Raw genomic sequence first — 24,677 nt, forward strand, 5'->3', positions numbered from 1 at the left:
GAAAAACATTGAAGTTTCAGGACTGCTTGACCACTGAATATTTCTGCTGCCTATGCCATTAATATGACATTATCTAACTGAACAACAGCAACCCAGATTATTTTTGTGGGCCAGAGAAGCAGTCCTGGTCCTGGTCCTGTTGGCCCCACAAAAATAATTTTAAAAACCTACTTTTTGGGGACTTTTGCTCCATGCCCTACCAGTTTCTTGTTCAAGAACCTGTCTGACTGTTCATACCCATTTTTATGAATTCTGATTCCACAATAATGGTGTCTACGATATCATCCCTGGTCAGGAATTCACTGGTAAGCCCAAAAGTACCTCTATCTTAAGCATTTCTCTCAGCAGACACCTCAAGTCTTATCGAAATGAACCCAATCCCCCTCATCCCAATGTGTATGAATATTTGTTGCCGTCTGAGATAAAATAATGAATTGTGTAACATCAGTGGAGACCCATCAATGCCCGACTTATTGATGCCTCAAACTTCCCTTCATCTCAGTGCTGTAGCCTATGAATTACAAACATATGCAAATTCACTATTTTCTTTTTTCAAACAAAAACAATTTAAACATTACTCAATTTCAAATCCTTTATAAAAGAAAAAAAAGATTGAAATTCACAAAAAGTGACCTATGAAACCCACTGTGGCTTTATGCATTGTACATGCCTCTTCTCTCTTGGAGGAATATGAGGCTTTACAACATTTCAAAATTTTTATTTTCAAAGTTTCCCATTTCATTTCTGTAAACTGAGGAGTTAACTTTCTCCAGATACTTTATGTGCTTAAAAAGCTGCCGATGTGGCTAAGATGGGATCCTGAGCTGCAACGCTGGGTTAGCCCACCTTCAGTGCAAGACACCATTGTGGTAAAAGAGTTGAAGCATATGCTAGGAATGGACACCCAAAGATCATTACAGCTCTGACTGACAATTCAACTGCCTGCTGGTGCTCATTAAAAGAGGCTGCATGGTATTTTGGTGGCTAGCAGTTCAATTAACAACCTCTCTGAACAGCAACCAGCTGAACAGGAGTAAACAACTCACTGTTGAGGATTTTGTGTACTATGTAAAACTATGCTCAGCTTTCACCATTCACTTACTGTTGGATTGTTGAAGAGGACTTCTGACATACATAGGAGACTTTCTGAAACACTGGGCTGGATTTTAAAGCCTCTGCACCGCTGGGAACAGTGATGGGGGGGACAATGAAGATCGGTACGGAGGAGGCCCACCACTGACCCAGATGGGGGCAGGCTCCGTACTGATCTCGGCGGTAGCGGCGCAGTCTCGTGGTGGCTGCCCCGCCACTCAGCAATGGGACCCACATTAAAATATGCTAATTGCTACTTACCATGCAGACCGCAGCAATTCAGGCACCATCTGTCGATCTTTATTCTGGGGCTGGCTATGCCGCGCCCTTGAATCCCTGTTCAGGGAAATGTGGCGTGACACCTGTGGGGACGGGAGGAGGTGTTTTTCTCTGAGTGGGAGGTGGGGAGCGGGGTTAGAACGCCTCGGATTGGTCGGGGCAAAGGACAAAGATTCAGAACTTTGGCGGGGGGGGGGGGTGCATGGGGGGGAAAGAAGTCAAATTTTCACAGCAATTCCAGGGCAGATGGGGGAGGGGGGAGAAAAAGGGCAGGAATGTTGTGATATGCCATTGGTGGGGTTGGGAGAGGGCATTGAAAACTTATTTTAGTCATTTTCATAAAAATAAAACCCAATGTACCTTTAAATTTTAAATGCACATTGAGGTCTATAAGCCCTTTAAATGGCACAGGCACCTGCGCATTGGTGCCAGATGCCATTGCCGGTGACAGCTCACCCACCCCCTCCACCTCATCGTTGAGGCGGGCACCGCAGCCATGCTGAGCCGCCATGTTTGAAATCGCGACGACTCCACGACATGGTCCCCGTGTGCTGGACATTTTGTTTTACGCCCGCCGCCTATTCCGGCAGCGGAGTCTTAAAATGCAGCCCACTTTTGTCAAGAATTCACCAACATTTTATCAATATATTTCCAAGAAATTCTCTTAAGGACTTCACCTAAAGATAGTTATTGTTGAGCTACTCTACCTTATGGGAGTCTTTTTTTCATTTGTTTTTGGGGGTGTGGGCGTCGCTGGCCAGGCCAGGGCCCATCCCTAATTGAGAAGGTCAATGGGAGAACAGGAGTGTTTGGTCATGGGTATCTTTCTACAGGTCTCACTTGGTCTAGCAGAGAAATGGAAGGAGGAGCTGAGCTCAAGCAGAGCAAAAGAAAAAAAAAACAGTTGCTGCAGAAGAGAGGGACAGGAGGGTGAGGTGGACTCCTTCCCCCTGCTGGTACAGGACATTTCTCCACCTCTGGACCTTCTCCACCAAGACCTCCAATGCTTTTGAGATCCTGCATGCCCCGCCCCTCATTCCCTGAGCTATCCTGAAATGTGTTAGAATAGGCTGTACGCATTATAAGCCAATTCAAAATTAAATTGCATCAAATGTATCTCTCGATGCTCAGTCCGAATGGCTGTATCCATGGCAATGAGAATGAATTCTTTGACTCAAGTCTTTAGAGCTTGTTGCCTTAAAGCAGTACGGCTCTTTTTCCAGCCTTAAAGGCACACCACATTTTTCTCAGAAAAAAAACGACAGGATCATGGGCGGCAAAGTGGCGCAGTGGTTAGCACCACAGCCTCACAGCTCCAGTGACCCGGGTTCAATTCTGGGTACTGCCTGTGTGGAGTTTACAAGTTCTCCCTGTGTCTGCGAGGGTTTTCGCCGGGTGCTCCTGTTTCCTCCCACAGCCAAAGACTTGCAGGTTGATAGGTAAATTGGCCATTATAAATTGCCCCTAGTGTAGGTAGGTGGCAGGGGAACAGAGGGACAGGTGGGATGTGGTCGGAATATGGGATTAGTGTAGGATTAGTATAAATGGGTGGTTGATGGTCGGCACAGACTCGGTGGGCCGAAGGGCCTGTTTCAGTGCTGTATCTCTAAATAAAATAAAAAAATAAAATAACAAAGGCTATTGTATGGCAAACGGGGTTTTGAGGAAGAAATGGAGACCGCCTCATAGACCTGCCGATGAAGACACGGACAGTTGTTGTACCACCTAAATATCGACAAGAATTATTAAAGGTTAGCACACGACATTCCTTTTGCAGGACATAGGGGAATTAAGATGACCAAATCACACACAAGCAAAAATTATTACTGGCCAGGTCTTACAAAAGGATGTGAGACAATTTTGTAGGGCGTGCCATACTTGTCAAATGGTGGGAAAGCCACAACCTACCATAAAACCAGGGGATGAAGTATTAGTATAATAAAAGCAAAATACTACAGATGCTGGAAATCTGAAACAAAAACAAGAAATGTTGACCATCAGAACTGGCAGAGGCTAGAAATGTAATAGGTTTTAAGCAAGTAAAGCTGGGGTGGGGCAAGAGATAACAAAAGAGGTATTGATAAGACAAGGTCACAGAGAATAACTGACCAGAAGGTCATGGAGCAAAGGCAAATGGTATGTTAATGGTGTGGTGAAAGACAAAGTGTTAGTACAGAGAGGGTGTTAATTGACAGAAAATTGAACAGCCTGACCCCAAGCACAAACATGAAAAGTGGGTAGGCACAGTGGAAACAAACTAAAATAAAATAAACACATAAAAAATAAATAACTAAAACGAAAAAGAACTAAAAATAAAAAGCAGGGCCCGTCATGCTCTGAAATGATTGAACTCAATGTTCAGTCTTGCAGGTTGTAGCGTGCCTAATTAGTAGATGAGTTGCTGTTCCTTAAGATTGCACTGATGTTCACTGGAATACTGCAGCAATCCCAGGACAGAGATGTGGGCATGAGAGCAGGGGGAGTGTGTTGAAATGGCCAGCAACTGGAAACTGGGGTCATGCTTTCAGACAGAGCGGAGGTGTTCTGCAAAGAGGTCACACAGTCTGCGTTTGGTCTCCCCAATGTAGATGAGGCCACATTGTGAGCAGAAAATACAGTATACTAAATTGAAAGAAGTACAAGTAAATTGCTGCTTCACCTGAAAGGAGTATTTGGGGCCTTGGATAGCGAGGAGAGAGGAGGTAAATGGGCAGGTATTACACTTCCTGCGATTGCAGGGGAAGGTGCCGTGGGAAGGGGACGAGGTGGTGGGAGTAATGGAGGAGTGGACCAGGATGTCACGGCGGGAACGATCCCTTCGGAATGCTGACAGAGGAGGGGAAGGGAAGATGCGATTGGTAGTGGCATTGCGCTGGAGGTGGTGGAAATGGCAGAGGATGATCTTTTGGATATGGAGGCTAGGGGGGGTGGGGGGGGAAGCGAGGACAAGGGGAATCTTGTCATGGTTCTGGGAGGGAGGGGAAGGGGTGAGGGTAGAGGTATGGGAAATGGGCTGGACATGGTTGAGGGCCCTGTCAACCAAGGTGGGGAATCCTCGGTTGAAGATAAAGGAAGACATATCAGAAGTGCCATCATGAAAGGTTGCATTATCAGAGCAGATGCGTCGGAGACGGAGAAACTGGGAGAATGGAATGGAGTCCTTACAGGAGGCAGGGTGTGAAGAAGTGTAGTCAAGGTAGCTGTGGGAGTTGGTGGGCTTATAATGAATATTAGTAGACAGCCTATCCCCAGAGATGGAGACAGAGAAGTCAAGGAAGGGAAGGGAAGTGTCAGAGATGGACCATGTAAAGATGAAGTATTAGTGTTGTTACCATCACAGGGAGAACCATTGAAAGCACAGTTCAGTGGCCCGTGCACAGTGATCAAAAGAGTGGGTAAGGTAGATTACTTGATTGACACCCCCCGATCACCGGAAGAACCACCGGTTGTGTCACATTAATATGCTCAAACAATATTACCGCAGGCAGGAGGATAAGCCAGTACAGGTATGTCAGGTAACCGGGACCGTTGAGAAGGAAAAGGATAGTGAGGATGAGGCAGAACTAGGCCTAGGAAATTCTCAGAATGAACCTCCAACTATCCAATTAGCGAATACAGAATGGCTAGGAAAATTAAACAATAGGCTTTTACACTTAGAGGCAAAACAGTGTGAAGTCCTAACCAGAGTTTTCACAAAGTTTCAAAAAGTTTGTAGGGATAAGCCAGGATGTACAACCTTAGCCAGATATGATGCGGGTATAGGGGGAACCATTTCTTTAAAACAACATCCTTGTTGCTTAGGTCCAGACAGACAGACCCAAGTGGAAGCAGAGGTACAATGCAGGCTGAAGGACAGCTTAGATGAACCTAGTCAGGACATCTGGAATTTGCAGATGGTCTTGATGTCTAAACCTGGTGGGACGGCTCAAACTTGCATAGACTCTAGAAAAGTCACTGTGGTAGAGAAGGCAGACTCCTACCCAAATTCTCATTTAAAGGACTACAAGGACAGAGTGGGCAACTTAAAGAGACAGATGCGTTGGAGGGATACTGTTAAATTCTTTTGACACCCCAGGGTAAGAAAAAAATCAGCTTCTGTTACACCGGACAGGGTTTTCCAGCGTCAAGTGATGCCACACAAGTTAAGGGGTAGTCGAGAAACTTCTCAGAGAATAGTAAACACAGTAATGGTCAGTGCTCCTGGTTTCATGGAGACACTCAAGATCACGTCATTGGCACCAGCTGGACCTCATCATCACAACGCGAGCCTCCATAAACAGTGTTCAAATCACATGTAGCTTCCAGAGTGCGGACTGCGACACCGACCACTCCCTGGTGTACAGCAAAGTTAGACTCAAACCAAAGAAGTTACACCACTCCAAGCAGAATGGCCACCCGTGCATTAACACTACCAAAATTTCTTACCCACAGTGGTCACAAAAGTTTCTCAATTCGCTTGAAAAAGCCCTTCAAAACACTCCTGCAGGGGATGCAGAGACCAAGTGGGCCCACATCAGAGACACCATCTATGATTCAGCAATGACCACCTTTGGCAAATGTGAGAATCAGAATGCAGTCTGGTTTCAATCTCACTTTGAAGAGATGGAACCAGTCATAGCCGCTAAACGCACTGCACTGCTGAACTACAAGAAAGCCCCCAGCGAGTTAACATCCTTAGCACTTAAAGCAGCCAGAAGCACCGCACAAAGAACAGCCAGGCGCTGTGCAAATGACTACTGGCAACACCTATGCAGTCAAATTCAGCTGTCCTCCGACACCAGAAACATCAGAGGAATGTATGACGGCATTGAGTGCGCTTTTGGACCAACCATCAAGAAGATCGCCCCCCTCAAGTCTAAATCAGGGGAAACGATCACTGACCAACGCAAGCAAATGGACCGCTGAGTGCAGCACTATCTAGAACTGTACTCCAGGGAAAATGATGTCACTGACACTGCCCTCAATGCAGCCCAGTCTCTGCCAGTCATGGATGAGCTGGACGAACAGCCAACAAAATCAGAACTCAGTAATGCCATCGATTCTCTAGCCAGCAGAAAAGCCCCTGGAAAGGACGGCATTACCCCGGAAATAATCAAGTGTGCCAAGCCTGCTATACTCTCAGCACTCCATGAATTGCTTTGCCTGTGCTGGGATGAGGGAGCAGTACCATAGGACATGTGCAATGCCAATATCATCACCCTCTATAAGAACAAGGGTGACCGCAGTGACTGCAACAACTACTGTGGAATCTCCCTGCTCAGCACAGTGGGGAAAGTCTTCGCTCGAGTCATTTTAAACAGACTCCAGAAGCTGGCTGAGCGTGTCTACCCTGAGGCAGAGTGCAGCTTTCGAGAGATTCACCATTGGTGCTGTTCTCCATTCGCCAGCTACAGGAGAAATGCCACTAACAACGGATGCCCCTCTACGTTTTCTTCATAGATCTCACCATAGCCTTTGACTTCGTCAGCAGACGTGGTCTTTTCAGACTACTAGCAAAGATTGGATGTCCACCAAAGTATCATCACCTCCTTCCATGACTTTGTGTCTGCAGAGACTCATCGACAGGATTGCGGCTGCCTGCAACAAATTTGGCCTAACCATCAGCCTCAAGAAAACAAACATTATGGGACAGGACGTCAGAAATGTTCCATCCGTCAATATCGGCGACCACACTCTGGAAGTGGTTCAAGAGTTCACCTACCTAGGCTCAACTATCACCAGTAACCTGTCTCTCGATGCAGAAATCAACAAGCGCTTGGGAAGAACATCTGCTGCTATGTCCAGACTGGCCCAGAGGGTGTGGGAAAATGGCGCACTGACACAGAACACAAAAGTCCGAGTGTTTCAAGCCTGTGTCCTCAGTACCTTGCTCTACGGCAGCGAGGCCTGGACAATGTATGTCAGCCAAGAGCATTCCATCTTCGCTGTCTCTGGAGAATCCTTGGCATCAGGTGGCAGGACCGTATCTCCAACGCAGAAGTCCACAAGGCAGCCAACATCCCCAGCATGTACGCCGTACTGAGCCAGCGGCACTTGAGATGGCTTGGCCATGTGAGCCGCATGGAAGATGGCAGGATCCCCAAGGACGTATTGTACAGCGAGCTCGTCACTAGTATCAGACCCACCAGCCGTCCATGTCTCCGCTTTAAAGACATTTGCAAACACGACATGAAGACCTGCAACATTGACCACAAGTCATGGGACCCAGTTGCCAGCGATCGCCAGAGCTGGCAGACAGCTATAAAGGTGGGGCTAAAGAGTGGTGAGTCAAAGAGACACAGCAGTTGGCAGGAAAAGAGACAGAAGTGTAAGCAGAGAGCCAACTGTGTAACAGCCCTGACAACCAACTTTACCTGCAGCGTCTGGGGAAGAGTATGTCACTCTAGAATTGGCCTTTATAGCCACTCCAGGTGCTGCTCCACAAACCACTGACCACCTTTCGGCGCTTACCCATTGTCTCTCGAGTCAAGGAGGCCAAAAAGGAAAAAAAAAAGGAAGGTCAGTGCTCCTAGCTGTGTGGTTCACCTGGCTGAGGTGATGGACAATAGGGAAACGAAACCATTGGAAGACTATGATTGTAAATTTAAAATGGGTTAATTGGGACAAACTTTTGAAAATTTAACGCCGAAATGTTCTGGTGGAACTTGTTGCTGTAGTCTTAACATTTTAGAAAAGCGTATGCCTGTAAATGTGGGGAGAAAAAGGTGTTAGCGTTTTTTCAATTTGTATTTTTTTTACCCATTGTAATGAAACGCATTTCAGGAATGGTGTTTCAATTCCACCAGTAGTGGAGTTGTTATAATCCTGTAGGTTTTTTTCCCAGGAAGAATGTGGTGTGCCTTTAAGGCTGGGAAATGGAGCCATACTGCTTTAAGGCAGCAGGCTCCAGAAGCTGAGTCAAAGAATGCATTTTTGTTGCCCTGGGATACAGCCAGAGATTGCGTTTCAAAGGGTGCATTCTCGTTACCTTGGATACAGCCACTCGGACTGAGTATCAAGAGATACGTTTGTCACAATTTAATTTTGGACTGGCTTATAGTGCAAACAGCCTGTTCTAACAGGGGACACAGACAAAAGCTGTGTTAGCACCTGAAAGAAGATCTCTCAGCCCATTTAAACTGAAGGAAGAGAATTTAGTCTTTATTTATTATTGTCTCAAAGTTCTAAGACGTCAAGCCAAAACAGAGATCTCTGATAATTTAAACTGAAGGAAAGGAAGTTAGACTGTGACAATCTTTTATCCCTCAAAAATTCTAAAGCCAGATTGATTTTATTGAAAGTGGTTGCAAGTTCTTGATCTACTGTGTTCATCGCTGGAAGAAGGAGGAATTTGAAACTTCGGTTGTCGGGTCATCAGACCCTGGAAGATTGCGCGTGGACTTTAATAAGAGGATTGTTCACCGAGAAGTGTAAATTTGCAAGGACTCTAATTTTTTCTATTTTAAATGTTGTTTATCTCATTGTAGTGTTTAAAAATTAATTAAACAGTTAATTTGTTGATTTAAAGACACCTGGTTTGGTTAGTCTCATTCGGGGGTTAATCGATGGTACAATTTGGCTGGGTCTTTCTTTAATTTGGAAAGTTTAAAATGATATGATTGGTGATCTGTGGAGGGATGGGATTGAATTAACAGTGCGTTCTTCCCACCACAATCAGGTCCCGCCTCAGTGAGCTGCTGGCCAATCAGCGGGCCGGCAGCTCTTAGTCTCAGCAGCGCCACCGGGAGTGGTGGCCACTGCTGAGACTGCAGCCCAGCCGACGGAGGAGGACGCAATAGAACCGGGACAGAAGGCAAGTTCGGGCAGCCTCAACAGGGGAATCGGTCGTGCCCTGGTGAGGCTAGGGTGGTCGTTTAGGGGGAGGGTGGGGGGAGCGTCTTGGATCCCGGGGTTGGGTTGGGAGGCGGGGGCGGCCCTCAGTCGGGCACCCTCTGCCCGATTGCCAGGCCCTCCCCCAACCCCTGGGGTGCGGAAAGGCCGACAGCTATGGCTGGGTGGCCTCTCACGTCCCCGGCACACCCGCTTGCCACAGGTAAAATACCCGTGGAGGCGGGCGAGGGCCCTTAAGTGGCCACTTAAGGGTCTTGATTGGCCTTGGGCGGGCGGGCCGCATCTCACTCCCCCCCCCCACCCGCCGGACCTCCATAAACTTGGTCAGAGACGGAATCGGGGCGGTGAGGCCTCCCGGAGCCTTCCGCTCAATTTTACGCCACCCCCACGCCACAATCCAACCCGCTGGGGCGGTGTAAAATTCCGGGTTTAGTCTCTATATATTGCATAAACGACACAGAGGTACTGGAGAAGAGGCAAATAAAAATTACTAACATGATAGCAGAACTGAGAGGTTAGACGTATCAGGAAAGATTGAACAGGCTGGCACTCTTTTCTCTAGAAAAGAGAAGACTAAAGAATAATCTGATACAGGTATTTAAAATAATGAAAGGATTTGATAGTGTAGATGTCGTGATGTTTCCACTTGTGAGTGAGACCTGAAATAGGGGCCATAAATACAACAGAGTCACTTATAAATCCAACAGAGAATTCAGGAGAACTGTCTTTACTCAGTGAGTGGTTAGGATGTGGAACTCGCTACCACAAGGAATAGCTGAGACCACTAACATTGATGCATTTAAGGAGAACTAGATAAACACATGAGAGAAAGGAATAGAAGGATATGTTGATTGGGTTAGATGAAGAAGGGTGGGAGGAGACTCATGTGGAGCATAAATATTGGTATTTATGATATTGGTATGACAAATATAGTTGTCGATTTGAATAGCCTGTTTTTGTGCTGTAAATACTATGTAATCCCATTGTACTTGCTACAACCCCAGATTTGAAATCTTTTAAGAAGTGGTCCAAATCAGGAAGGTGCTCCCCCACCTCAAGATCACCTATCATTCCAGAACTCGGTCTGAGATACTATCCCCCTATGGAAATTGTAAACCCAGAATATTCATAAAAATCTAAATTGCACAAGTTCAAAACTAATTAAAGGCAAGTTTACGAATTACATCTGGAAGTTCTTCTTTGCACAAAGTGATGAATATATGGAATTAAATTCTGGATCAAACAGTGGAGGTGAAAATCCTGAAATCATTTAAGAAAAAAAATTAGATGCGAGTGTCGGGTCTTTCTAGATGGATAAGTCAAGATAGGCCAAATGGCATTTCTCATCTATTGTGATCTTGTTAGTCTTACCCGTATCATACTTACCATACTGTATCACCAGGTATAAAGCATTCCATTTATACCACATATACAAAATATTTAAAAAACTGCCTGATTGACCAGCTTGTCACCTTGTGCCAAACGAAGGTTTCTGCAGAAAAGTTCCTTCTCTGACTGCGACATTGCAATTCTGGCATCTTTCTTTCTAATTTCTAGCTGGATGAATTCAATTTCAGCTTGCAGCTCCTACAAAAGTCACACACAATTCACATGGATCTTGAGAACTCCAGTACATTTTCATAATCAAAAAGAAATGAAAATTCTAACAACTGTACACTTTTTAATTAATGCTTAGAATACTGCAACTGCTTTTTCATCTGATCATTTTCTCAATTCTCCTTTCTTCCTAACATTTATCATTCGCTATTAGCAAGTTATTTTTGCCAAGAACATACAAAGGAAATATGTGCATTTTGGAAATTAAAAGAGATCCTTCCGTATTCAAAAAGGTTAAAATTAGAAAATTACTTTGGATCATCACAACCCAGTTTGCAGCACGCAAATGCCCACAACACAACATAATCAGCATGAATTTAGCAATCATAAGCTAAAGCACAATAAGGACAGGTCATCTGGAAGAATAAAAAGCTCCACTGGATGCTGCTTGTGGAATTTAGTTTTAGGTACATGGTTTACTTAACATATTGGGAGCTCTGCAAAGTACATGGCCCAATGATCTTCTTTCAGATGATGCTCACAGCTGTAAATTTCAAGTTGTTTTGAGATTTTCAACAGTTCATTTCTTTTCTAAACAACTTAAAAATATTTTTTATTTATATTTGTAAAGATTCCTTGACTTTTTAAAAATTGTAAATGGACAATGGAAAGTTCTAATATGGATTTACAATTACCATTATTAGATGCAATTTTGAAGTTCAATTCAAACTGCTCAAATTTGTATATACTAATCTGGATTGGGTAGCGGAGGGGGGAGGTGGGGGAAGAGTTGAACTGCAGGAGGCAGCAAGGGATCCAGATTAATACAAAAGTGGGTAGAACAATGGTAAATGGAATTTACTACATACATGTGAAAAGTATGACAAAGAAAAAAAATAGGCATCATACATATTTTGCAAATGGTTTCAAGAAAGCCAAGGGGGAAGTACACAGACAAGAGGCATTAATATACACAGCGTTGTCCAATCACCATAGAGTAGCAACCAACAAAGCAATAAGAGTGAAAAATAAAAACAAAGTGCTGGAAATGCTCAGCAGGTCTGGCAGCATCTGTGGCGAGAGAAGCAGAGTTAACGGGCTGAATTTTACGCCACCCCAGTGGGTCGGATGGTGGCGTGGGGTAGCGTAAAATTCAGTGGAAAGCTCTGGGAGGCCTTCCCGCCCCGCTCCCGCCTCTGGCCAACTTTATGGCGGTCGGGCGGGAACAGCCTGCCTGCCCAAGGCCAATCAAGGCCCTTAAGTGGCCACTTAAGGGCCATGCCCGCCTCCACGGGGTATTTTACCTGTGGCAAGCAGGTATGCTGGGGACGTAAAAGGCTGCCCAGCGATAGCTGCTGTACTTTCTGCACGCCGGAGGGGGGGGGGGGTACCATGGCAGTTGGGCACAAGGTGTCCGATTGAGGGCCACCCCAGCCTCGCAACCCACCCCCGGGATCCAAGACGCCCCTCCCCCACCCCCCAAACAACTACACTTGCCTCGCCGGCACAACCGATCACCCCCCGAGGAGTGGCAAGCCCAACTTTCCTGAAGTCCTGGCTCCATGGCGTCAGCTGGGCTGCAGTCCCAGCAGTGGGTGGAAGTCCCGCCTCAGGACAATTAAAGCCCGGGGACCCGTAAAATGCGGGTCAGATCTCCGGACTAGGCGGAAGGAGGTTCGCCACCGACCTTTACGTCGGTGGTGAAGTCCTGTCCGCCTAAAGTAAAATCCAGCGCAACATTTCAGGTTGGCCACCTTTCAGAAAAAGAATGCAAAGCTTTACTGCCAAAGTAGGCAATGCAAGTCAGAAGTCATGCTTAAAATGTGCAATGCTTACAACTTGGTATGTTCAGTTCTAGTCACTGAGACTGATGCATTTCAGCCCTCAATTCAGTGCAGAAGAATGACAGTCATTCCCAGTGTTCGAGGATTGATTACTAGAGAAACGACTAGAAAAACGTAATCTTTTTAACCTTGAAAGGAGGCCACTGAGCACTATGTACAGCTATAATATCAGGCTGTAAATAGCATAGAAACAGTGAGGGGAATTTTTACAGGCAAGGGAAGTCAGGTTTGGGCACGTGTGGGGAGTTAAATCCCCTAAAAGTGATGTCGGGCAGATCTGAAGGCAAGCCGGGAACCCCTGTGCAGCTGTTGGAAAAAGGTATTTAAATATTCTAATAGGCAATTAAGTACTGTTTTAACCAAAGATTCTAGCTTTAACAGCCAGCGGACCTATTTCCAGAGTGGTCAGCAACTCGCCAGGGTCACTACGGTGAGTGCACAGCAAGGAGCGTTTCTTCAGTGAAACTGACAGGCTGGGAAGCCTTTGACCAGTGAAACTGAAGCGCTCCAGCCACAGCCAGGTGACAGGTTGCTGCTCACAGCACTCCTTCTCAGAATGCTTTCAGTGCTCGACAGGTGATTGACAACTTCTTGGACGTCACTTCAACTGTGATGCACTTCAATCAACTTCAGTTGCACCTCTTTGCTGCCAGCTTTCACCATGGCATACTACTTCTTCTTTGGCCTCCTTGTCTCGAGCGTAAGCGCCTGGAGGTGGTCAGTAGTTTGTGAAGCAGCGCCTGGAGTGGCTATAAAGGCCATTCTAGAGTGACAGACTCTTCCACAGGTGCTACAGATAAAATTGGTTGTCGGGGCTGTTACACAGTTGGCTCTCTCCTTGCGCTTCTGTATTTTTTCCTGCCAACTGCTGTCTCTTCGACTTGCCACACTTTAGCCCCGCCTTAATGGCTGCCCGCCAGCTCTGGCGATCACTGGCAACTGACTCCCATGACTTGTGATCAATGTCACAGGACTTTATGTCGTGTTTGCAGACGTCTTTAAAGTGGAGACATGGACGGCCGGTGGGTCTGATACCAGTGACGAGCTCGCTGTACAATGTGTCCTTGGGGAACCTGCCATCTTCCACGCGACTCACATGGCCAAGCCATCTCAAGCGCCGCTGGCTCAGTTGGGTGTATATGCTGGGGATGTTGGCCGCCTCGAGGACTTGTGTGTTGGAGATACGGTCCTGCCACCTGTTGCCAAGGATTCTCCGGAGGCAGCGAAGATGGAATGAATTGAGACGTCGCTCTTGGCTGACAGACGTTGTCCAGGCCTCGCTGCCATAGAGCAAGGTACTGAGGACACAGGCTTGATACACTCTGACTTTTGTGTTCCTTGTCAGTGCGCCATTTTCCCACACTCTCTTGGCCAGTCTGGACATTGCAGTGGAAGCCTTTCCCATGCGCTTGTTGATTTCTGCATCGAGAGACAGGTTACTGGCGATAGTTGAGCCTAGGTAGGTGAACTCTTGAACCACTTCCAGAGCGTGGTCGCCGATATTGATGGATGGAACATTTCTGACGTCCTGTCCCATGATGTTTGTTTTCTTGAGGCTGATGGTTAGGCCAAATTCATTGCAGGCAGCCGCAATCCTGTCGATGAGTCTCTGCAGACACTCTTCTGTGTGAGATGTTAATGCAGCATCATCAGCAAAGAGGAGTTCCCTGATGAGGACTTTCCGTACTTTGGTCTTCGCTCTTAGATGGGCAAGGTTGAACAACCTGCCACCTTATCTTGTGTGGAGGAAAATTCCTTCTTCAGAGCTTATGCAGCTCTACCTTGCACCTCTCATGAACCAGAGCAGCATCAACACTAGCTGCCTTCTTCTCAGCCACATGCCACTCCACAACTTCTGGCTCATTCCCTTCCCCCTGCAGAATATTATGCATCCTCTCTGTGGTGTCCTTTACCTTGGCATCAGGAAGGCAACATACCATTAGGGACTCATGATGACAGAAATGCATGTCTGTCCCCCCTAACTGTGGAATCTTCTATAATAACTGCATTTTGACTCTTTTCTATACCCTCCTGTGCAGTCCTTTGTCCATTGGTGCCATGGTCTGGACTGCATTCCTTCAAGGTGTTGTCACTCTCAGCTTTCTCCAAAGCTGCACATCGGTTTGAGAGTGGCACACACCCTGAAGACTGCTGCACTTCCTGCCTCTTCCTACTCTTCCATTGACCACCCATCTACTATCCTGAACTCTTTCCCTGCCTGAGGGGTGATCACCAACTGAAACATACGATGCAGGAAACTCTCAGCCTCCTTGATGCTCCACAGTGGCTGCTCAAGCTTAGAAATCCTGACCTCAAGCTTAAGCAGCTGGAGACACCTCCTATACAAGTGGTTTCCCAAGACATGAAGTGTCCTGAAGTTCCCACATGGTGCAGTGACTGCAAGCAATAGGTCTCAGCTGCCCGTCTGTGATCTAAATAAATCTCTATTCCATTTTTTAGAACCTAGCTAGTATGTAATTTAAACTATTAATTTTAATTAATGCCTGCTCTGTGCTAATACTATTAATTCCCTTACTGTTATACTTACCCCAAATGAAACTTTATTAATTAGTTTGACTAGTTAAGCTTTAAATTGAATTCAGTACATTATAGTTTCCCAGTCCTAGTTTAAACCATTGCCCGAGTTTTTAAAAAACCTAATACGAACATATGAATTAGGAGCAGGAGTAGGCCACTCGGCTGCTCGAGCCTGCTCTGCTATTCATTAAGATCATGGCTGATCTGATTGTAACCTCAACTCCACATTCCCGCCTACCCCGCATAACTTTTCACCCCCTTGCTTATCAAGAATCTAACTGTGCCTTAAAAACTCGGCTTCCACCATCTTTTGAGGAAGTGTTCCAAAGACTCACGACCCTCTGAGAGAAAAAAATGTCTCCTCATCTCTGTCTTATTTTTAAACAGTGACCCCTAGTTCTAGATTCTCCCACAAGAGGAAACATCCTTTCCACATCCATCCTGTCAAGACCCCTTAGAATCTTATATGTTTCAATCAAGTCACCTCTTACTCTTCTAAACTCCAGCGGATACAAGCCTAACCTGTTCAACATACGAACATATGAATTAGGAACAGAAGTAGGCCATTTGGCCCCTCGAGCCTGCTTTGCCATTCAATAAGATCATAGCTGATCTGTTTGTGTTTCGAATTCCACACTCCCATCTACCCCCCGATAACCCTTGATTCCCTTGCCTAACAAGAACCTATCTACCTCCGCCTTAAAAATATTCAATGTCCCCGCCTCCACCACCTTATGAGGCAGAAAGTTCCAAAGTCGCACAACCCTCAGAGAAAAATTTTCTCCTCATATCTGTCCTAAAAGGGCATCCCTTAATTTTAAAACAATACCCCCTAGTTCTGGACTCACCACAATAGGAAACATCCTCTCCACGTCCACCTTGTCAATACCGTTCAGGATCTTATAAGCGTCAATCAAGTCTCCCCTCACTCTTCTAAACTTCACTGAAAACAAGCCCAGTCTGTCCAACATTTCCTCATAAGACAACCCGCTCATTCCAGGTATCAATCTAGTAAACCTCCTCTGAACCACCTCCAATGCATTTACAACCTACCTTAAATAAGGAGACCAGAACTGCAAACAGTATTCGAGATGTGGCCTCACCACAGCCCTGTATAATTGAAGCATAACATCCTTACTTTTATTTTCAATTCCTCTCGTAATAAAGGATAGCATTCCATTAGCCTTCTTTATTACCTGCTGTACCTGCATACTAACTTTTTTGTGAGTCCTGCGCTAGAACGCCTAGATCCCGCTGCACCTCAGAATTCTGCAGTCGTTCTCCGTTTAAGTAATATTCTGCATTTTTATTCTTCTTCTTCCTCATAAGACAACCCGCCCATTCCAGTCTAGTAAATCTTCTCTGAACTGCTTCCAATGCGTTCTTCCTTAAATAAGGAGACCAATACTGCACACCATACTCCAGATGTGGTATCACCAATACGCTGCATAACTGAAACATAACCTCCCTACTATTGTATTCAATTCCCTTCCAGAAACGATAGCATTTTATTAGTATTCCTAATTACTTGCTGTACCTGCATACTAACCTTTTGCGATTCATGCACTAGGACATCCAGATCCCTCTGCATCTTCGAGCTCTGCAATCTGTTACCATTTAGAAAACATGCTTCTTTTTTATTCTTCCTGCCAAAAATGGACAATTTCACATTTTACATTTTTTGGTAATACTCACCAACCAATCACCCACCTGCTGTCCTCTGACATCACTCCTTGCTCTTTTGGAAATACACTTTTCCCCTGCTTTCTCTCTCTCCTTTATCCTCTGCCACCGCTGCTGGTGTCTCTGATCAGGTCCACGCTGTTCCCCGATCTTCCTCTTCTTTTCTTTGCCGCTGTCGCTGCTGGTTTCTCCGATCAGGTCGGCGCTGTTCCCCCGCTCCCTTTTTTATCCTCTGCCACTGCTGCTGGTGTCTCTGAGCAGGTCTGCGTTGATGTGTGCTCTTTTCTCCTGCAAGGAGAGAAAGCAGAGTTAAGAGTGTTAGTAATGGCTTGTGTGGGTAGGAGGGAAGGACAACATTTATGGAGGGTTACTGTGAGGCATGGGTGTGAGAGGACAATTGGATGAGCATGAGTGAGTGTTGGCTGCTTGGATGGGGATATGAGGAGCTGCCTGGAGAGAAGAGTGCATCTGTGTTGTTCTGAGGAGTGCTGTGCTGGAGAAAGGTGGGAAAGTCAGAGTTTGGGCTTGGCACCTGAAATTACTATGCCACTCATCTTTCCCACCTTCCTGACATCCTGGGTCCTCTTGGTGGACTGTGTCCAGGTTGGAGGGACCAGACTTCTGCTGCTCACTTCCATCCACACCTGCTTGGTTGGAGAGGTTGTCCTCTTCTTCTTGCCCTTGGGAAAGATAACCTCACAGCAGTCCCTCAGATCCCACACTAGGGCCTTCAGGTAAGAGCAAGACACCCAGGGAGCAGCTTTCCTGGATCTCCTCTCCACTCTTGAGTTGCTGCTGCCTCAAAACATTCTAACCCATGTTGGGGTCCCTTGAATTAGAAATTCTTCCTTTGACAGATCCGGCGCATGATCCCATCCACCCTTTCTGATTAGTCAGGGAACCTGCAAGCAGGGTAAAGAGCCATGGCAAAACCTGCTGGATAGTTCAACGGGTTCTCGACCCATTTCAGCAGGGACCGAGTTGTAAATTCCACCCAGTAAATCCAGAATATATTGAACTGTGGTGATCAGACTAAAGGGATGCAAATTTACACTAGTTGAAGCAAATTTACAACTGATGCCACAACGTTTCTTTTCAGACAAAGAATTATCAACACAGGAATGAACTGGGCAGGCGAGTGGAAACAAAAACCCTGGAAGCACTTAAACAATTGGATTCTGTGATGGGGCGGGACCGGCGTTGGTGGTGGGGGGGGGGGGGGGGGTGCAGTGGTGGGTGGGTAAGCTTTTTTTTTCCTGGAAGTATGAACTAGGATGGCCAAATTACCTCCCTCATCTGTGTTTTATGATTGTTAAAAACAGTTAATTATTTTTAAGCAAATATGTTATTTTTTAAAATACTAATTGAAAGTGATGATGCACCATAAACTAGCCGCCATATAGCACTAATCAGATTACCAGCCTGAAGCCAAGCATTAAACTTTCAAGAGTCACAAGTTTAACATTTCTGGACTAGCCCTCGTTATACTGTAAAGCCAGAGGTATAGGAAACACTCAAAAGATCAGTGAGAATCAGTGGAGAACAGTTGAACGACTATTTCAGGTATAGACCTTCTGTCAGTTCTGTGAACGTTCAGTGCTTTGTTGGGTCAAATAAAAATATGGTATATTATCTGGTGCCTTTGAGGTACTTAAGATAGAAACAGAAATGTTTCTACAGCTTCTCCACTAGTTCAGTGGGAAAATCCACTGCTTACAGGCCAATAAAGTCCCTGGTTCTCTGTCTTGTCTGTGTTCATCTGAACCAGAATGTCAGTGAGGGTGCTACAATTGACTTTAGCATTCCTGGGATGGAGGAGTGGGGTAAATTGAAAATTAACAGAAAAAACAACTTAGGTTCTTACTCCCAATTGTTAACCAATAAGCCCGTAAAGTCCCTATGTGGTCAACATTCAGTGATGATGTAATTGGATTTGGCTGAGATGCTTCCCCTGGTCAAACAGCTACCTGTTGCACAAAAACAATCCTGGCAAGCTGCTGGCACGTGTGGAACTGCACTGCAATATGAGTCACTATCCTCAGGAAAAAAAGGGTAGAAAAAGCTTTTAGGGGAACATTACTGATCTGAACATTAAAAATCAGCACCGGAAGGTACAGAGGACACGAAATGCAATCAAATGTTTTTCACATTTTATACATGGTTCAAATGAAAATTTATGATGAAATAAGTACAATTATAACTACCTTCATTTCTCTCAACATCTTCACAGCCTCATATGTAATTTTTGGTGGAATGTTTGCAGCTTTCTTTGCCTGCTCCCTTGTGAATATTTATAGTCAAGGAACATACTCTTTATAGATAGTACTGACAGAACATGGGAGTTAACTATCTGCAACTGTATTATTACAAGTGATCAAAAGAGAATAATTTATATGTATCTCTATTTGTTGCCAACAACAAAATGAGATATGTACTCTATACTCTACTGAATTTTTATATACTATAATTTTTTTTAAACAAAGGATATAGGAAACTGGTTTCTAGTTCCAACAGACAAACTTGCTGCTTAAGATTCTTTATATATTCAGTTTCGATTGAAGACAATGGCTCTGCTACCCATTTTCTAAAATAAAAGTGTGTTAGGGAAAGTAGGAACCAAAAAAATGTATTACTTAATATACCACACAAAGAACAATCAAGCTATGTAGCCATGTCTACTGTACTCTGACCCATTTTTGGACATAGTTCTAGCATTAATAAAAATCAGCCAGAAGAGAGCCCATGTGCTGTTAACTGGGCTCACCTCCTGAGATCCCTTTCACTTATTTTTCTGGATGCCGCTGTTCTGGTATTGGAACCAAATACCTTTGTAGAACCAGTGGCTGAAATAGCAAGTTCAAGCCAAGGCTTTAAGGAGACGCAGAAGCCTTCAAATAAAAAAAACTGCAATATAGACACAAAAGCAATTGAGTGGATAAATTGAATATTTTGAGATATGTAACTTGGACAGAATTTATTTGGTTAGAGCTACCGTTATATTGCTGGGTGTATTCTATAGGCCACCAACTAGTGGGAAAGATATAGAGGAACCAATTTGCAAGGAAATTGCAGAGAGGTGCAAGAATTAGAGAGTAGTTATAATGTGGGACTTTTTGAGATAGTAAAAGTGGAAAAGGCAGAGAGCGGCAAGTGTTTAGAGAGTGTGTTCAGGCGAATTTGCTACATCAGTATATTTACAGTCCAATGAAAAAGGAGGCATTAGTGGATCTGGTTCTTGGGAATGAGGTGGGTCAAATGACAGTAGGGGAACATTTAGGGGACAGTGATCATAGTATCATAAGGTTTAGGTTGGCTATGGAAAAGGTCAAGGAACAATCCAGGGTAAAAATAATTAATTGGGGGAGGGCCATCTTCAATGGGGTGAGAACAGATCTGGCCCAGGTACATTGGAATCAAAGAATGGCGGGCAAAACTATAATGGAACAATGGGCTGCCTTTAAAGAGGAGATAGTTCGGGTACAGACAAGGTACATTCCCACGAGATGGAAAAGGTAGGGCAAACAATGTCAGAGCTTCCTGGATGACGAAAGAGATAGCCAGTAAGATGAAGCAGAAAAAAAAGGGTGTATATGACACATGTCAGGTGGATAATACAAATGAGAACCAGACTGAACATAGAAGGTTGAGAGGGGAAGTGAAAAAACACGCAAGAGAAGCAAAGGGCGGGTATGAAAAGAGACTGGTAGCAAACTTAAAAAGGGAATGCAAATATAAAAAGGGTTGCAAAAGGAGGTGTGGGGCCGATTAGGGACCTAAATGGGGATTTACGCATGGAGGCAGGGGGCATGGCTGAGTACTTTGCATCTGTCTTTAGCAAGGAAGATGCTGCCAAAGTCATAGTGAAAGAGGAGGAAATTGAGACACTGGATGGGCTAAAAATTATAAAGAGATTTTAGATAGACTGACTGTACTTAAAATTGATAAGTCACCAGGACCGGATGAAACGCATCCAAACATACTGAGGGAAGTAAGGGTGGAAATTGCGGAGGCATTGGCCATAATCTTCTAAACCTCCATAGATAAAAGAGGGGTGGTGCCAAAGGACTGGACAGTTGCAAATATTACACCCATGTTCAAGAAAGTGTGTAAGGATGAGCCCAGAAATTACAGGCCAGTCAGTTTAACTCGGTGGCGGGAAAGCTTTTAGAAATGATAATCCAGGACAAAATTAATACAGTCACAAATGTGGATTAATTAAGGAAAGCCAGCATGGAGTTGTTAAGAGCAAATTGTGTTTAACTAACTTGCTTGAGTTTTTTGATGAGGTAATAGAGAGGGTTGATGAGGGGAATACAGCTAACGTGTATATGGACTTACAAAAGGCGTTCAATAAAATGCCACATAACAGGTTTGTCGGCAAAGTTAGAGCCCATGGAATAAAAGAGACAGTGGCAGCATGGATTGGAAACATGTGGAGTGACAGGACGCAGTCTGTAGTGGAGCACAGCTGTTTTTCATGCTGTAGGAAGGTATACAGTGGATACCCCAGCTGTCAGTGTTGGGTCCTCTGCTTTTCCTGGTATATATTAATAATGTCCTAGACTTGGGTGTACAGGGTACAATTTCCCAAATTTGTGAATGACACAAAACTTGGAAGCAGTATGAACTGTGAGGAGGATAATGATAAACTTCAAAAGGACATCAACAGGTTGGTGGAATGGACAGAGAAGTGGCAGATGAAATTTACTGCAGAGAAGTATGAAGTGATTCATTTTGGTAGGAAGAATGAGGAGAGGCAATAGAAAATAAAGGGCACACTTCTAAAGGGGGTGCAGGAGTAGAGGGACCTGGGGGTTGTTACAAAGGTTTTTTTATACTCAGTACTTACAATTCTGTGTGTTTAAAAAACAAACTGAGAAAAAGATTTTGTTCAGTGAAAGACACCTACAAAATAATTGGAATTCCTGCATTGTTTTGGAAGGAAGTTCAGAACAAGAGTTGAACTTTATAGGTGTTTTGAAAGGAAGCTGAACTTTAACAAGGACAGGAAGGCCAGCAATTTCAAGGAAACCACAGGGGTTTGACCTTTCTTTAGAGCAGCTTTTGAACCAGGAGGAGACACTGTGTCTGGATATGTGACCATGTTCAGGAAGGTTCTTTTTTCACCTTGGACTCTGTAAAATGGTGAATTGGACATTTGTAATCTTGGCTTTGACCTGCTTGGAGCAAGAGAGAAAAGACCCAGAAAAATGTTATCTCTCTCTGCAAAGGAGACTTGCATCTCTTGAAAAGGAATCCTGCATTTGAAAGGTGGCAGAGTCATGTTGCCTCCGGTCTCTGAAGAATTCCTGCATCCAGTGAGATTCCTGCTGCCTCCTGTCTTCCAAGAAATCCTGAAATCTGAAGAATTCTTCTACTGCTAGACTACCGCTTCAAAACCCAAGCAGACCTGTTGCTACATCCCTGATGGAAGACCTGCATGACACCTGCTGCAGTTAAATTGCCGTGAATGCCTACCCATCACAGACTGTTCATCAACCTCGCCTGGAGAGACTGAGTGGCATCCGATATTGGACTCTGGGACACCTCACCGTACCGAAAACATCCTATCAGAATGTGAGCCTCAATTATTTTTATTCCTTCTATTCCTAAGAAACAGCTGTAAAAAAAAAATCTTTTCCCCTGGTTAACCAGTTTCTTTTTGAATGCATGTGTGTGTGCATGAGGTTAAGGAATTAAGGAGCTTTTTCATATGATCTCAGTAGTTAAGACTTATTATTTATTTTCTAATAAGATATTTTAAGAAGTCATGGGTAATTTGTGTATCCAACAGTTAAAATCTTCAACATATCACACACAGACACAGGGAACGTTAGAAAGGTACCATCAAACTCTCAAAACAATGATTAGAGCATACTGTCACAAATATCCCCATGATTGGGAGAAAGGGCTAGACTTTCTTTTATTTGCCACTAGAGATTCACTGAATGAGTCTACAGGCTTTAGTCCTTTCGAATTGGTTTATGGACATGAAATAAGAGGTCCTCTAAAACTCATCAAAGACAGGTTCTTAGAACAAAAGAATGAATCTTCGGTACTAGACTACGTATCCATGTTCCAGGAAAGGCTCACAAAAGCTTGCAATGTGGCTCAGGAAGATGGCATATAATGTGAAAATGTGAGTTGGTCCACTTTGGTGGGAAGAATAGAAAAGCAGAATATTAGTTAAATGGAGAGAGATTGCAGAATGTTGCGATAAAAAGGATTTCGGTGTCCTCGTACATAAATCACAAAAAGTCAATATCCAGGTACAGCAAGTAATTAATAAGGCAAATGGAATGTTGGCCTTCATTGCAAGGGGGATGGAGAATAAAACTAGGGATGTCTTGCTGCAACCATACAGGGCATTGGTGAGACCACATCTAGAGTACTGCATACAGTTTTGCTCGCCTTATTTAAGGAGGGACTATACCTGTATTGGAAGCATTTCAGAGAAGGTTCACTAGGTTGATTCCTGGGATGAAGGGGCTGTCTTATGGGGAAATGTTGAGCAGGTTGGGCCTATATACATTGGAGGTTAGAAGAATGAGGTGTGATCTGATGGAAACATATCAAATTCTAAAGGGGCTTGACAGGGTAGATGCTGAGAGGATGTTTCCTCTCATTGGGGAATCTAGAACTCAAGGGCACAGTTCCAAAATATGGGGTCTCCCATTTAACACAGAGATGAGGAGGAATTTCTTCTTTCAGACGGTCATTAATCTTTGGAATTCTCTACCCAGAGATTAGTGGAGACTAGGTCATTAAATATATTCAAGGCTGAGCGAGATAGATTTTTGATATAAAAGGGATTCAAGTGTTATGGTGGGGGGGCAGGGCGGGGGTGCGGGGGCAGGCAGGAGAGTGAAGTTAAGGCCACAATCTGATCAGCCATGAGATTACTGAATGGCGGAGCACTCTCGAGGGGCCAATTGGCATCGATCTGCTCCTAAGTCTTCGGTTCTTATAAACACTGAGGGCAGGATTTTCAGGCCCTGTCGAGGACGGGAACGGAGGGGGACAGTGTCCAAAGATACCTGCGCCAGCCTCAACATACACACACACCTCTCCACCCACCCACCCCTCCACGCATACAACTCTCCACCCACCCACCCCTCCACACACACACCAAGCCCCTATACACACACTCACATACCCTTACACACACCTATACACACACAGCCACCCCTACACCTCGATACACAAACACACACCCCCTACACACACCGAAACACACACACACATACACAACACATAGACACACACACGCACCCCCGACACACACCGATAAGCCCCACACATCCACAGGCATACACACAGAAGCATGAAACCCGATACAGATACACACACACTCAAACCCCTATACACACACACACACAGACAAAGACCCCTACACACACACACACACAACCTTATACACACACACAAAACCCTATACACACACACACACAAAACCCTATACACACACACACACAAAACCCTATACACACACACACACAAAACCCTATACACACACACACACAAAACCCTATACACACACACACACAAAACCCTATACACACACACACACAAAACGCTATACACACACACACACAAAACCCTATACACACACACACACACAAAACCCTATACACACACACACACACAAAACCCTATACACACACACACAAAACGCTATACACACACACACAAAACGCTATACACACACACACAAAATGCTATACACACACACACACACAAAACCCTATACCCACACACACACACCCACACACACAAAACCCTGTACACACACACACACACCCACACACACAAAACCCTGTACACACACACACACACAAAACCCTGTACACACAC

The 24,677-nt window shown here is 44.8% G+C and overlaps 1 protein-coding gene across 1 annotated transcript in view; it reads right to left on the bottom strand.

Moving 5' to 3' along the window:
- LOC137370051 (CAP-Gly domain-containing linker protein 1-like) overlaps positions 1–24,677 on the bottom strand; it is a 197,891-nt gene that overhangs the window by 42,397 nt on the left and 130,817 nt on the right. Inside the window, exons 3-5 of the mRNA XM_068032096.1 lie at positions 19,311–19,407; positions 19,028–19,105; positions 10,674–10,788 (exon numbers count right to left, since the gene is read on the bottom strand). Coding sequence (XP_067888197.1) covers positions 10,674–10,788; positions 19,028–19,105; positions 19,311–19,407 — 290 coding nt within the window. The remainder of the gene's footprint in view (positions 1–10,673; positions 10,789–19,027; positions 19,106–19,310; positions 19,408–24,677) is intronic.

Source organism: Heterodontus francisci, chromosome 5 (assembly GCF_036365525.1).
Source record: "Heterodontus francisci isolate sHetFra1 chromosome 5, sHetFra1.hap1, whole genome shotgun sequence".
NCBI classification, from domain to species: Eukaryota; Metazoa; Chordata; class Chondrichthyes; order Heterodontiformes; family Heterodontidae; genus Heterodontus; species Heterodontus francisci.